This window comes from Arachis duranensis, chromosome 1, assembly GCF_000817695.3.
Source record: "Arachis duranensis cultivar V14167 chromosome 1, aradu.V14167.gnm2.J7QH, whole genome shotgun sequence".
NCBI lineage: Eukaryota > Viridiplantae > Streptophyta > Magnoliopsida > Fabales > Fabaceae > Arachis > Arachis duranensis.
In genome coordinates, this window is record NC_029772.3 from 1721076 (window position 1) to 1736902 (window position 15827).

The 15827-nt window shown below is 27.5% G+C and overlaps 1 protein-coding gene across 1 annotated transcript; it reads right to left on the minus strand.

Annotated features, from left to right (window-relative positions):
* Nucleotides 1–3199: 3199 nt before the first annotated feature.
* LOC107486911 (kinesin-like protein KIN-7G) lies at nucleotides 3200–13863 on the minus strand. Its single transcript, XM_021130865.2, has 14 exons — nucleotides 13800–13863; nucleotides 13013–13510; nucleotides 12818–12907; nucleotides 11960–12060; nucleotides 11741–11857; nucleotides 11013–11094; nucleotides 10805–10872; nucleotides 10134–10199; nucleotides 9901–10025; nucleotides 8736–9075; nucleotides 7551–7655; nucleotides 5690–6526; nucleotides 4445–4686; nucleotides 3200–3612 (listed from the first exon to the last, which is right to left on the minus strand). Exons 2-14 carry the CDS (start codon nucleotides 13230–13232, stop codon nucleotides 3288–3290), a joined length of 2718 nt encoding a protein of 905 aa, XP_020986524.1. The 5' UTR covers nucleotides 13233–13510; nucleotides 13800–13863; the 3' UTR covers nucleotides 3200–3287.
* Between the last annotated feature and the right edge of the window lie 1964 nt (nucleotides 13864–15827).

The following is a 15827-nucleotide window of genomic DNA, read 5'->3' on the forward strand; positions in this document are numbered from 1 at the left end:
AACACTATCTGAACTAGTATGGACCCTTCTTTGATCAGAGAGAATTTAATGATTTGGCTGTAAAATCCTCAATGGATTGCGTAGTATCATTAGTTCATTGGTAGGATTTGATTAAAGAGTGCAATGGTAAACCAGAGCTCCCGAATGTGTAATATGTTATAGCACCTTAAAATTTTCATTAGGTGCGGATACGATAGCATCTTGATCTGGGTTTAGGGTTTAGAATTTATGATTTTTTTTTTTTTGGGGCTTTTGTGGAATAAATTAGGCTATATACATTAGTGATGGCAGTAGGCAACTTTGTTTTATTATTGTATTTTAACCTACGTGTGTATATTTTGAATTCCTTGGTGTCAAATTGATGACTTCTGCATTCTTCACTGCTGTGTTTTCTTCGCTTTCCCTGGGATTCCTTTGCATCCAGGAAAATGGGTTTGTCTCATCACCTTATGCATTGATGGTATAGGGTATTAATAAAATTTTCTGTTTTATATATTTGTTTATTATTTATTGTGTTTCATGATAGTAGGGTAGCGTTTTAAGTTTTCTTGGGGTGTAGAATATGCATTGAGGATGCAAAACTCATTTGGTTTGTTTGTTTGTTTTTTTTTTATTTCAATTTTTTGTTGGATATTATGAAGGGAAAAAAAATAAACTAAAATTTTATTTTTCTGTTTTTACTTTATATTTTTTATTCACAAAATTAAAAAAAATACTTAAAATAAAAACAAAAAAAAAATGCAAATCAAACGCATTTGCAATCTCTCCAACCTGCATTTATGCTACATTGATTTACTGGTAATATAACTATTATGTTTTGTTTGGACTGATGTTTTGAAATATATTAATTTCTTATGTTTTGAACAATTTCTTTTATTTGTAAAATGGTGATTTTTATTTAGATGTTAAACATAAAAAGTTTGATGATAATTAATTCATTAAAATATTTTAAAATGTATATTTTTCAAGGTAATGTGTTGCTAGCTTAAAATAAAAGGATTCTTTTAATGAATTTTGTTTCCCTAAAAAAGAGTTATATCCAAATCCTTTAATAATTTTATAAGAGTATATTTTCTCAACCAAAAAATAAAAAATCAATTTAGACGTAAACTGCAATATAATAGTAGACTACAATTGAATAAACCATTAAAAAATATTTCGAAAGCTTTGTATTTGTTTCTCTAGACTGCGCAGCGCCATAAAGATATGGCAAAATATTTGATGGAGCTATCAATGGACTGTCAAGAATAATTTAAGTTGTCTCAAATAATATTTTCGTATTTCTGATTTTGTTACCATCTCTGCTTGTTAAACTTACAAATTTTCTCCAAATTAATCATTAAATCAGTTTAATGACTTTAATCTCCCCCGAAGTAATCACAATCCCAGACTGATCCTTGCGAGTGATTCCCTGTGCTTCCTCCGTTGTTGCTTTCTCCTCTCTCTGCACCTCAACCATGAAGATCCGAAGGTGTGACGCTGTCATGAGCCCGTTCTCAGAGCACTGCTCGAACAGGTAACAAGTTCCTTACCTCCGGCAGCGTCTCAAAAACTTGAAGCAACCCCAGCAATAGAAGCAAACTTCTCTTCAGTTCTCTCTCTCTCTCTCTCTCCACTGAGTTTTAGTTTCAGTTTTATTTATGGATTATATTGTGACATAATAATAAGCGGGTGTTTTTCGTGTGTGAGCTTTGTATTTCAGTGTTTGAGGATAAGTGCGTGATTATACCTTGTTTTTGAAGTAATGGAGACATAGAAGAGAAGAGGATAAACCGTCTGAGAGTGATTATTAAACTGCTCTGATGATTAATCTGAGAAAAAATGGTAAATTTATTAAGTAGAAATGGTGCCAAAATCAGAAATAAAACAAAATTATAGTTTGAGATAGAATTTTTGTTATTTTTAACAGCTAGAACAGCTCCATCAATGGAGCTGTCCATGAAGCTCCATAGAATAGTTTGTCTAAGGATAAGGCAGTAGGATTACACTTTGTGAGTTGTAATGGGAGGTCGTTTATAATTTTATTGAGTAAAAGTGTCATTTTGTCCTTAAGGTTTAGGTAAGTCTTAAAGTTGAGTAAAAATCTTGAATTCATAATGGTGAAGTAATTAATTTTGTTGAATTTCACTTTTATTTTAGTTGATTTTGTATTATTTTAAGAGTATTGTATCATTTTTTTTCTAATATTTTTGTCTTGTTTAAATCTCTAACATTTTAAAATTGTATTAATGTTGTCCTATCGTCAACTTTGTTAACATATTACTAATGACAGACTAATATTGAGATAATTTTAAAACGTTAAAAATTTAAATAAGATAATTTAAATGTTAGAATAATTTTGAGACTTACTCCAAAATATTAAAAATAGAATGATATTTTACTCTAATTTTATTGTATGTGTATTGACTATTGAGAGGAAGAGAGAGCTTTATTATTTTTTTTTTTAACAAAGAATTTTATTATTTAAAATGTATATTTTCTTTCGACTCATTTTTACTTTATATGTTGCAATACTGAAATATAAATTTAGCATATGATTATATTTTCTTCTCGTTATCTTTCAACAGAACTAGTCATTAGGCAACAAAAGCTAAATTACTTACGTCAATTATTTTAATTCTAATACTAATCCACTATTCGTCAATTAGCATATCAATTAAGGTACGAGTTGCCCACAATTTCTTATAACAAAAATGTTATGTGTAAATAAAAAATTAATCATAAAATTAGTCATTATGTATTTGTGTATAAATATATATTATTTAATTTATTTTTAATGTATATTTATTTGTTTCATTGTGAAAAGATTTATTTTGTTTAACTTAATATAAAATAATTATATTGTTAAATTTGATCAAATATGAAAATTAAAAATAAATAAATCAACTCAATAAAAAATAATAAATAGTAATAATTAACATAATAATACTTTTATTTTCTAAAAAAATAAATATTTATATTTATATACATAAAAGGAAAACATATCTCCTAAAAAAAATTAGGCAAGGCCATCCTATTAAGTTAGTGATTGGCATCAAGATTGCTCAACTTTGCAAAATATAGCTGATGAAAGTTACTTGGATCAACAAAAGTGAACTAGTATTTGGGTAAGGTGGAAACTCAGGTGCAGCCGACTTCACGTGAAGTTAATAACTAAAAATGGTTAGATGATTTGACTAAATTTTTACCTAACGGCTCAACTATCAACTTCACGTGAAGTCGACTGCACATAAGTTTTCACTTTCGGATAAAGTTCATCCCTATTAATATCCTTAATTCGCGAAACTTCACAAAATACGTTTTTTCATTGTGGCAGTCCAAGCAAAAGATTTCTTAGGTTTGCGTCTGGGGGCGAAGTTGAGACCAAACATCTCCTTGTAAGCTTGATCTGGCTCCACTGTTCCAACCAACCTTGTAACAATGGCGGCACTCTCTCTAACACGATCCATGTCTTCTGTGTCCGACCATAATAGGTTCGCCAATTGCAACCTCCTATGCTTTGAATGCCTATCAATACGCCATTCCACATACAGCTTGTTTCTCTCAGATTTTGGTAGCTTCTTGTGCATCTTCTTGCTCAACATTTGTCTCTCTTTCTTAAGATATTTTGCGCTATTTGCAAACGAAAACACATCACGTCATCAATCTTATCTTACAAAGTCATGAATCTAAAGGTATCAATTTAGTACTCCAAATGATTATGGATGAGTTTAGCTTGCCTTTTAGAAAATGTAAAGCTAATTTTTTTTTTAAAATAGAAAATACATATGGTGTTTAATTCATTTTAAATGTGTATTTTGTATTTCAATATGTAATCTATACAGATAGTTGATATAGTGACTAATTTTTTATATACATCTAATATAGTTGTATTGATAAACAAAAATATTAAGTGTGCATTAAAATCAGCCACTAACAAATTTGTGTATAGATACATGTATAATTTAATTTATTTAATATATATTTTGTATATTAATGGATATTTTACATTAGTGACTAATTTTAGTGGTTAATTTTAATATAATCCTATTATGATATAAAACATATATGCATGCATACTTACCTTGAATAAGAGGAAAATATACTTGTATAGAATATATATTGAAATACAAAATACACATTTAAAATATATTTGTATATAAATGCGTGTGGTATTTAATTTATTTTAAATGTGTATTTTGTATTTTAATATGTAATCTATACAAATAATTGATATAATGACTAATTTTTTTATATATATCTAACATTGTTGTACTGATAAACAAAAATATTAAGTATACATCAAAATCAGCCACTAATAAATTTATATATAAATATATGTATAGTTTAATTTATTTAATATGTATTTTGTATATTAATGAATATTCTACATTAATAACCAATTTTAGTGGTTAATTTAATGTGTCATGATTGCTTAATAAATCATATATACATGCATACTTACCTTGAATCAGGGGAAAACGTTTGTTTTAGATAAGACAACCTTCTAAGCTCTACCTCCATATAGATAGAATCTAATGGATCCCCTTTGAAGAGAAGGAAGAAGTAACTCCTATGAACTAATGAAACATTACATACATTCCAGAGTTCAACAATCTCTCTTTGTAGCCTCTTAAATTCTGAAGGCCAGTTTGAATTTTTTTCATCTTCAGATTGCTTTGAGCCCAAGGCAACATCTTTGGATTCCTGTATGCAAATAAAACAAGTTAAAGAATGGTCTTTTTGTTAAGAGAGGTGTATATAATGTATATTTATACACTTAATTATATATCTTTTTTTTTGTATATATAATTGTTTTGTAATGTAATATTAGCAATTAAATCATCTTTATCTAGCAGTCTCAAAAGGAAGTATAAATTGGAAGTTCTAAGTTGAAAACTATCAAAGATGAAACAATTAAAGGTAGCGAAAACAAGAGACTGTTAAAGTTGTCAAATTTGACAAATCAGACTTAATTTGGATAAAATTACCATGATAACTCATGTTTTCTCAGATACAACTACTGCAAGTTGCATTGCTTCATCACCAAGTCATGTTTAAATTAATATTTTATTCACAAAGTGTTGCCTATGTAGTAAAGGCATGTATATGTGTCTGTAATGTGGTAGCTTCCATGAATGAAAATGCTTATGATGAAAAGCTTCTTGTCTTTTTTTATTTTTTTGTGAGTGCTAGTGAATTTGAGGGAAAAATATGATAGTGTCATTTATGTGAGTAATCTTAGATCAATTAATTGTGGGTGTTAATAACTTAAGTGCAGTTTGCAATGATAGTTGTTTAAATAATATTATTAATTTTTTAATATATGCATAACACTTACATCTTTAGAAAAAACACAAATTCGCCAAATAAATCTTTAGAGATTTACTAATATTTATATATTTTTTTCTCTATATCAGTAGAACTGCATAACAAATCTAAATTTTTAGTAGTACGAAGAAAATTTCATGTTCTAAACTATTTAATCTGTGATGTTAATGGTTTCACGAACGAAAAAAAGAGAAAAAGAGTGAAAGTTGAGAAAAAGAAAGAAAAATTGGTTCTTCTCATACTTAATAATTTCCAATAAATAAAAAACAAAAAGTAAAAAACTTGATATACTTGTTATGTATTTCTATTATAATTAATTATCATCAATGGAAATAAGACCAATATTAAGCTAGATAGTTATAAGAATGGAGAAGCATACCTGTAGATTATTATTAGAACTTCCAAGATCTATCTTTTCCTTTAGTTCTGAAACTAAAGAACCATTGGCATCAATGTCCTTAAAAGTAACCCTTCTCACATGTTCTGGAGTAGTAATGGAAGCACTTTCCGGTGGATTCCCATCGCAAAAAGGCGAAGCTCGTTCGGCATCAGCATCATAGTTCAGTGTATGCGACCTACTTGGGAATCCCACAGGTCTCTCTTTTCCCATTCCCACCACCATTGGAGTTCCATATCGAGCTATATCTTCCTCGTCGAACCAATCCGGAGAAGGATCCCTCATAATGCTTGCTTTACAACTTGTGCTTCTCGTCATTTTCGCATACCCTGGCCTCGGTGATGGAGATAACTTGTTCCGCAAGGGAAGAGGAATAAAATCTTTCTTTTTCTTTAATTCAAAATATGCATTATTCTCCTCGTGTGTAAAGTCAACTCCTTCAGTCAACTTTTTCCCTCCCAATCTAATTGTATTTGCCTCGGGAGACGAGGCACTAGAGTCTGAGATTGTGCCTTCAGAGTCAATAATGCATTTTGTTTTTTGCTTAGTGTTGTTTTGATTTGAATCAACATGATGATCAGGAGTTAAAATTGGTAATATCAAGGGAGAAATTCTGAGGGGAAGATGCTTTTCCAAGTCGGGGAGTTGGAAAAAGTTGTCATCAGAACTGAAACTATTTCCGTCTGAATACAAAGAATTTTCAAAATATTTTATCTTATTAAAACTGTTCAAACTAAATAGATTTGGTCCGTCTTGTTGGTTTTCGAAGTCCCACGACCTTCCCACGCGCGATCTGGGATACCGAATATCCGAGCCCTCCTGCAGGTTTTTGATGAATAATTAGAGTTAAATATGAATAAGAAAAAAAATTTATATTTCTATGTTTTCTTAATTTTTATCGAATCACTTTAATACCAAGAGTCCAAGAGTAAAAAGTGTAGTGTAGGCATAAAATAGTAGACACTGTTTTTAGTAAGGTGAAAATTGCATGTAATTGTCTTTATACGAAGTTTTTAGTTAGAAATTAGGTGGAAACTCAGATGCAGTCGATTTCACGTGAAGTTGATAGTTGAGAGCAGTTAGATGAAAATTTAGTCAAATTATCTAACGACTCTCAGTTATCAACTTCATGTAAAGTCGACTGCACCTGAGTTTTCACATAGAAATTATTAGATTATAATTTAGTTAAATATGTCAAATTATCTAACAGTTCTAAATTATTAACTTCATATAAAAACAACTATACGTAAGTCTTTAACTTTTTGTATATCCAACCTTGAGTATAAAAAATCAGCCATTGAACCAAGTACTATTATAGTATATATATTGAAATACAAAATATAAAATAAAAATAAATTAAATAATATATATTTATAATAGTATTAGGAGACTAGCACATTTTATGAATTGTAACCATCAATCAGTCATCATTAATATTTTTAATGGTATAAAATTACATATGAAATTATACATTTTTTTCTTGATAATTAAATGTTACCTAAATTTTAATGAAAGTGCTGACTCTCATACACAAATATATAATGATTTATTTGGTAAATAGTTTTTGGTCTATACTCAATACTTTTTATCTATCATCAATATCGAAATATCTATTACTAGGGTATGTTTGGTTTATACATTCATTTTAAATATTAAATTTTAAGGTTTAATGTTGTTAAAATTTTGTAAAAAAAATTGAAAATCTAAATAAAAATAGATAACAAAATTAAATTATTTTCACAAAATTTTAAAACAATAAAATACTAAAAATTAAAAACCGAAAATATTTGTTCAAACAAACAAGCCTTTCATATTTTTGAGTAGGCAAAAGGCATGTGCTTACGGATTCAGAGGAGGACAACTCGTCCCCAACAACTTGAAGCATGTCTTTAATTTGAGATTGAGCAAGATCCCGTTGCATAGTTAGATCTGATATTTCTTTCCTTAACTGCAATTACATAACAAATACTTCATATTCAACTTGCAAATGGAGTATCATATATTGAAATATTTATGGTGAACTTATATTAGAGTATTTGTGTTTAATTTTTTTATCTCACTTTTTCATTTTAAAAATTTTGAAAAATATAAAATAAAGATACAAAAATTTCTTATCATTTTCATTATTTTATCGTACCTATTTTTGCAAAATTTTGAAAATTACAAAATAATGAAAATGGAATTCCTTATTATTATGTTTCTTAGAAGTTTTACTTAGAACGAGGATGTGTCTAAAAATGAGCAATTCTATTGTTTTTTACCGAAAAAAAACCAACAAATTATAAAAGTTTTGAATAAAAATACGTAAAAACTTATATGCAGATATCTTCGTATGAAATTAATAATTAAAAATAATTAGACGACGATTCTAATTACCAACTTCATACGAAGACAATTACATATTAGTCTTTACTAATATACCACGAATATTAATATACTTTGATAAAATAAGAAATTCTATGCTTCCTAAAAAATAAGGGAACTACTTAGATAAAGATGTTAAAAATGTCTTTTTTTTAAAGATGTTTTTTAAAAATTAAAATTTAACACATATAATCAATTAAATTGTGTTATTTTTATTAAAATTAGACCGAACAAATCAGTTTAATTAAAAAATTAATAAATTATATTTTGAACTAGTATAAATTAATATTTTTTATAAAAAATGACTATAATATCTCTATTATAAAAAAATAACTAAAATACTCCTATTTATATATATATTAATTTTGAAAACTCTAGATGCTGATCCTATGACGACAGAGAAGAAAAGGGCTAAAATTTAGAATTCTCAAAATTAATATATATAATAAGAATATTTTAGTTATTTTTTATAGATGTATTGTAATAATTTTTTATAAAAAAATAATATTAATTTAGACCGATTCAAAATTTGATTCACCATTTTTCGGTCAAATTAATTTATTTGACTTAATTTTGATAAAAATAACACGATTTAATCGATTATATGTATTAAATTTTAATTATTAAAAAATATCTTAAAAAAAATGTTTTAGACGTTGGGTACCTTCTCAATTTCAAGGTCTTTTTCTTTGAGCACTTCTACAGAATTAGATTTACGTTGGGATGCCAATGATGATCTCAACTCAGTCTCCAATCTGGTCAACTCTTTTTGCAATTGTTTGACCAATGCTTTATCAGACAAGACTGCGTTGACTTGTGGACTAGTTGAAACTTGACGAGCACAACTTGCAAATAAAAGGGTGTTTCTAGTTTGCTCAGCATGGCTTCTTGCTGGGCTCATGGTGCAGATTATTGCAGTTTTGGCATTCCCTCCTAATGAAGATTGTAGTATGCGAGTTAGCTTTGAGTCTCTGAAAGGAATGTGTCCACCTTTTCCCCCTTTGCTGCAATTCAATTACTTAGTTAACTTTCTTTAAACTATTTTAAGTTGGATACTACTAGATTGTCCTAAATCTGAATGCATTATAATTTTGTCCTCTTCACTTTTTATATAAAAATATTATCTGCATACTAAAATTAATTATTTTATATTTATTTATAAATATATATGTTGTTTAACTTATTTTTAATGTGTATTTAATATTTTAATATATATTTATATTAATGGTTGTTTTTTAATTATCTTCTTAATTTTTAAATAAAAAATTTTGAGTTTTTTTATTATTTTAATATTTTTTAAAAAATAACATATATATTTAATTTTTTACTCATTTAGATATTACAAAAATTATTAAAAAGATAAATTAAGATTTTCGATAGTTACTCAATAATTAAATTGGTTTCTTACTTTTTTTTATTCAATAACTAAATTAGTTTTTTAATTTTAAAATTGATCAAATTAATCTCTCTATTTTAAATTATAAATTAAGTTAATTCTTTTGTTAGTGCTGTTAATAAAAACCTAATGTAAAATGTTAGGATATGCCATTAGATAAGTTGACATATCCGGAAATAAAGAAAATGTGTGTGAGAGGCCAAATAATCATCAAAATAAAAATGCGAATTAAATTTAATTTTAATGCATTCATAATGTAAAATATTTTATTTTTTAGATGATTATTTACGCAATCAATATAAAAAATAGTTATTTTTATTGAGACGGTATGTAATTAATACATCAAAATTAAATTCAATAAAAATTCGGTGAGATTAATTATAACACATTCTAACATTTATGAACTTGAATGAAACAAAATGAGAAAGCTAACCTGAGTTTACGGATACAAGTTCCTAAAGTTAGTAAACTTCGATTTATGTGGCTACCCTCTTTCAACCTTGCACCAGCTGCATGGGTTTGTGATGCACGTTCACTCCCAGCAAGATCAATAAAATTCTGCACCAAATAAAAAATCCAACATTTTCAATTTCTTAATTTCCTTTTTACATAATAAAGTAATTCTCACGTATATATTCTCCTGAAATTTGCATGAATCTTTCGTACCACAGAGGCAGCAAGAGAGCTTGATCTATCGATTACCAAAAAATCACATGGACAGCTTTCAACTGTCTTAAAGGTGGACACTCAAGTGCAATCGACTTCATGTGAAGTGGATATCACCGTTAGATTATTTGACTGATTTGACTAAATTTTCATGTAACGGCTCTCAGGTATCAACTTCGACTTCACCTGAGTTTTTACTTTATTTAAATGTTTTACTCATTTATGAAATATAAGATTAATATGTTCTTTCATATAATAATAATAAAATAATTTATTTTTGAGTTTTTCTTTAAGTAGCTTTTGAAAAGTTGAACCCAAAGAAAATACCTGATCTAATCAAAATTCATTAATATGATTTACTTTTCAAAACCATTTTTGGGAGCTCAAAACACCCTATAAAACATTATAAAAACTATAAAATAAAATAATTTTACTAGTTTATTGTTATAGAAAAACAATAGCATATTGGTAATATAATTCAAATAAATGACACTTAAGTAATCAATTTTAAAAATAGTAGCAATTAAGTAGATAGGCTTATATTGAAAACTAAAATACTACATGTATTTATATATATATATATTGTTTGATTTGTTTTTAATATTTATTTTATATGTTAACATGTATTTTATACGAAATTGATTTAATAGTAATTTTCTGTTTATACATACCAGTTTTAGAATTTGATGAGATCTGGAACTTGCTTCATTCAGGGATGTCTCCCCTATCTTCCTCTGAGCTGATAAAAGCAATCAAATTGTATGAGGAATATATTCTACTAAAAAGGAAAAGAAAAAAGACATATAGGAGAAAATAGATGAAGAAAAACAAAGTAGGAAAACCAATCAAAGCAAGCATATAGTTCAAAACCATCCTTACCTTCACAAAAAGAAAGAAGTTCTTTAAAATGATTCCAGTCACGTAGAGTTGCTTCAGTGAGTTTCTCAACAACTGTCCCTCTCTGTTCAAATAGTAGTTCTGTTAGTTACTTATAAAAAATGTTTATTATAATCAAAGGTTTATTATGATATTTTTTGACATAAAATTACAAACCTTTTTTTTAGAGTCAAATTGGTGCTTTAATTTAATACGCTAAAGAAAACATATATTATTTGGAGGATGTTCTCATAAAAACGTATAAAACGTCTTTTTGTAAAGACACTTATGTTTTGGACGTATTAATAAATCGATTATTTTTTTAATTTTTTAATAAATTAGAATAAAATCGATTTTTTTATAACAATAACAATAAATTCAATTGTTATCAGATTTGGTCGAACCGATCAATTTACATAACCACTGAATCATGGTTTTTTTGTTTTTTTTTAACAAAAATCAGGAATATATTTGTCTTTTTATCAAAAAATTTAAACATGATTCGGTTTAGATTGTGTAAATCGATCGAATCAAATCGGGTCTAATAATTATAATGTGGATAATTGAGTTTATTATTATTGCTATAATAAACCAATTTTATTCTGATTTATTAAAAAATAAATTATTAACCGGTTTAATAAAGATATACAATAATATTATGACACATATAAACGTCTTAAAAAAAATGACATTTTTAATATCTTTATCGAAGTGGTCTCCATGTTATTTACCTCTGGATCATCAAGAAGTCTAAGAGGCGTAGTATCTGCAGTAAGGAGGTCCCTGACAGATTCATTGTAGATCTCCAACGCTGAAAATTTCAGAACAAATTCCCTTTCTTCCTTTTCCTATAATTAAGGGAACTTAATCCAAATTAAAATAAGGTTTTGAGAAAGAAAGTTAATATATACATTGTTGTGTTCGTCAAGCGTATAATCATTATTATTTACCTTCTCTATATGGTTAAAAATGTCTGCTACAGCATATTCAGTTACACCACTCATAGTGTATGTCTTTCCACTGCTTGTTTGTCCATATGCAAATATGCTTGCTGATCAATTAGATAATCACATTAACATGTTAATATGAAATTTTCATGGGTTTCCATGCTTATGAAATAGCTAGTAAAGGAAGATTCACACATTTCGTTGGAATATAAAATATATTTTGATTTTTGAAAATAAATTAAAAAATGAATGTATTTATACACAAATATATAGTGACTAATTTTTTTTGTGTACGTCATATTTTTTATCCTTGTAAAAACTATAATCATGTTACATTTATACTAAAATAGTAAAATCAACTACTAAATAAATTACATATATAAAATACATGTTAAAATATAAAATACACATTAAAAATTAGTTAAACAACACATGTATTTAATTAATTGGGTTATGCTAGGTAACTAATGACTTTCTTGAACAATATAAACAATTACCAATCAAATAAAAACACATTACACCTTTAAATTACCCATCTAAATCTTAATATTAGAATAACCATCCGTACACTTAGTAAAATAAACATCTCACATTGTTTAGTATTTTCATTGTCTACCTATACTTTTCCTAATTTCTAATTATTTATACACAATATATGAATACCGAAATTTGTAACTGATTTTTTGTGTGCACAAAATATCTTTTGTAATATGAATCTTGTCTTAATTACTAATATTGTGAAGGAATTTGTTTTTGTTAATAAGCACCAATTATTGTTTGATACAAAAATGAGAAGGGCCAATATTATTATGTGGTTTTACTGGCAAACAAAAAAGTACTAAAGAGGAAATAAGAACTCACAGTTGATGCCTTTGAGAACTGAGAGAGCAACTTCCTTTGCTGCTGTTTCATACACCTGCCTTGTGGGACAATCCGGTCTAAATACTCGGTCTACACCCAAAACATATATAAAGTAAAGTGCAATAATTAATCCTAAAGTTATAAACAACACCACATGGTGAACGAGTTTAGAGGCAAATTCAAGCATGTTTGTACCAAATGTATATGATGTTGGATAGAGGGACCTCTCTGAAGCTGAAAGGTTATTATTGTTCCTGGAAACGACGGTGGTGTCATTAATGCATTCCCAATCACACACATCATGTCTACTGATCTCTTTATCGTTCAGAGGCCTCAAACGAACAGAAACAAGAATTCTCTCCTCACGCCCGGCGGCGGCCTCTTGCACTCCCTCCTCCCCTCCAACCAAACCCATTTCTCAAAAGATCTATGAATAGAACTCTTCTAATTAATGGAATTGGCTTTAACTTATAGGGGGAAAAAAAGAATTTTATATTTGGAGATGTCAAATATCACAAGGTCCTAACTTTTGACATTGGAATATGATGCTTTGTGGAGCATGCAAAATTCTCAATTTGGAAAAGAAAAATTTACCCATGGTGACAAAGACTGGGGAGTCAAATCATCAAACGAGAAATCCTTCACGGACTTCATGAGTTCATAGATTCAAAGAGGGTGGAAAATGGCTTGAAGCTGGATTAGTATGAAAAACAAATGAGTGGATATAATTTACTTTACTAAAAATCCTAGCATTGCTTTTTGCGGTGCAGTTTCTTAAATTTAGTCCATTGAAGATTGAACACAATCCGGTTAAATACTCCATAAATAGAATAGGAGATCATTCACAAAATAAATATTATGTAAAATTGAATCTAAGAAACAATCCAAAATTGCAAAGTTTCATAATTCATTTAACCTTGGTTAGTATTATACTATTATAGTAAAATAGCAAGTTAACTCTAATTCAACAAAACTCACTTACATAACGCGCGCGTAAAATCATGTTCCTCCTCCAACATTTGTATCTCGCGTTCCTTCTCCTCCTACTATTCCTCTTTCTTCTCCTTCTTCTTTGCATTCCTCCTCCTTTATCTTTGTGTTCCTTCTTCTTTTTCACGTGTTTTATCCTCTTTGACATTCTTTTTATTGCTGCTGTTGTTGGTGTATTTTTTCTCCTCCCCTTTCTATTGATGTTTTACAATATTATGTATTTTTTTTAAGAAAGTAAAACAAGAAGGAAAAGATAAATAAAAAAATAAAGAAGATAATGAAAAAAAAAGCAGTAGAAGATGAAGAGGAAGATGAAGAGTTTTAAATTATACAGAACTTATCCGTATAAATAGACCAAAAATTCTTAACAATACATATAAATATCTTAGTTTTACACCGAAATTTGCTACAAATACACAAATATTACTTGAGAAGGTAAAATCGAAAGGAAAAGACGAATAAGAAAAAAAGAACAAGATGATGATGATGATGAAAAAGAAGAAGAAGAAGTAGCAGAAAATAAAGAGGATGAAGATGAAGAGTTTTGAATTATGCAAAACTTATTAATACAAATACACCGAAAATTCTTAACAATACACATAAATATCTCAGTTTTACACCAAAATTTGCTACAAATACACAAAAATATTTTCTTTGATGCTGTATTTTTTCTTCTTTTTTCTATTTCTTTTTTTCTTTTAGTTGAATGAATGTAAGTTCATCATCTTCCAAGTAATTTTGTAGTATTATGTGTTTCTTTTTCTTTGTTTGATTTTTTTTATTTTCATTCTTGTTAAGAGAGTAAAATAGGAAGAAACTTGAGAAGATAAAACAAGAAGAAAAAGATGAATAAAAAAAATGACGATGATGATGAAAAAGAAGAAGAAGCAACGGATGATGAGGAAGAGGAAGAGGAAGAGTTTTGAATTATGCAAAACTTATCAGTATAAATATACCGAAAATTCTTAACAATACACATAAATGTCTTAGTTTTACATCACAATTCGTTACAAATACACAAAAATATTTTCTTTAATGCTGTTTTTTTTCCTTACTTCATTCTTTCTTTTATTTGAATAAATGTAAGTTCATCATTTTTCAAGTAATTTTGTAGCATTTTGTGTTTTTTCTTCTTTTTTGTTTGATTTTTTTTTTATTCTAGTTAAGAGAGTAAAAGAAGAAGAAATTTGAGAAGGTAAAACAAGAAAGAAAAATAAATAAGAAAAAAAATGATGATGATGATGAAAAAGAAAAAGAAGAAGCAGCAAAAGATGAGAAAGAGGAAGAGTTTGAATTATACAGAACTTATAAGTATAAATACGCTGAAATTTTTTAACAATACACAAAAATATCTTAGTTTTACATCGAAATTTACTACAAATACACGAAATGAATGTAGGTTCATCTTCTTTCAAGTAATTTTGTAGTATTATGTGTTTTTTCTTTTTTGTTTGATTTTTTTGTTTTTATTTTTGTTACGATAGTAAAATAAGAAGAAACTTGAGAAAATTCTGTGGCAAAAATTTTGGATCAGGTAACGTCATCAATATGGCAAAATTTTTACAATAACAATAACGATAACGACGATACGTATAAGAAGAAGATGACGATGATAAAAAAGAAAAATAACAAAAAAGAAAGAGAAGAAGAAGACGAAGTGTCCGGAGTGACAAAGAAAAAGGAGAAAAAAAATATATAGAAACACGTAAATATAAATGACTTGTATGTAAAAAATATTTGGATGAAATAATTACTCTAACAACTAATTTTACTTATTTATAAAGGAAGCGTCAAAATCAAAATAGTAGCTCCCAAATGAAAAATCTAAGCTGAAAATAATAATTATGCATATCTATTGAAATTCGAACACACAAGCAAATCGAAAATAGAAGTCTAAATTGTTATCGAATATACATAATTCAATTTCACTAAGTGTTTAGAATAAGTAATATGACCACAATTCAATTTATTATGTATCAAATAATTTGTTATTGTTATTATATTAAAAAAATTATAATAA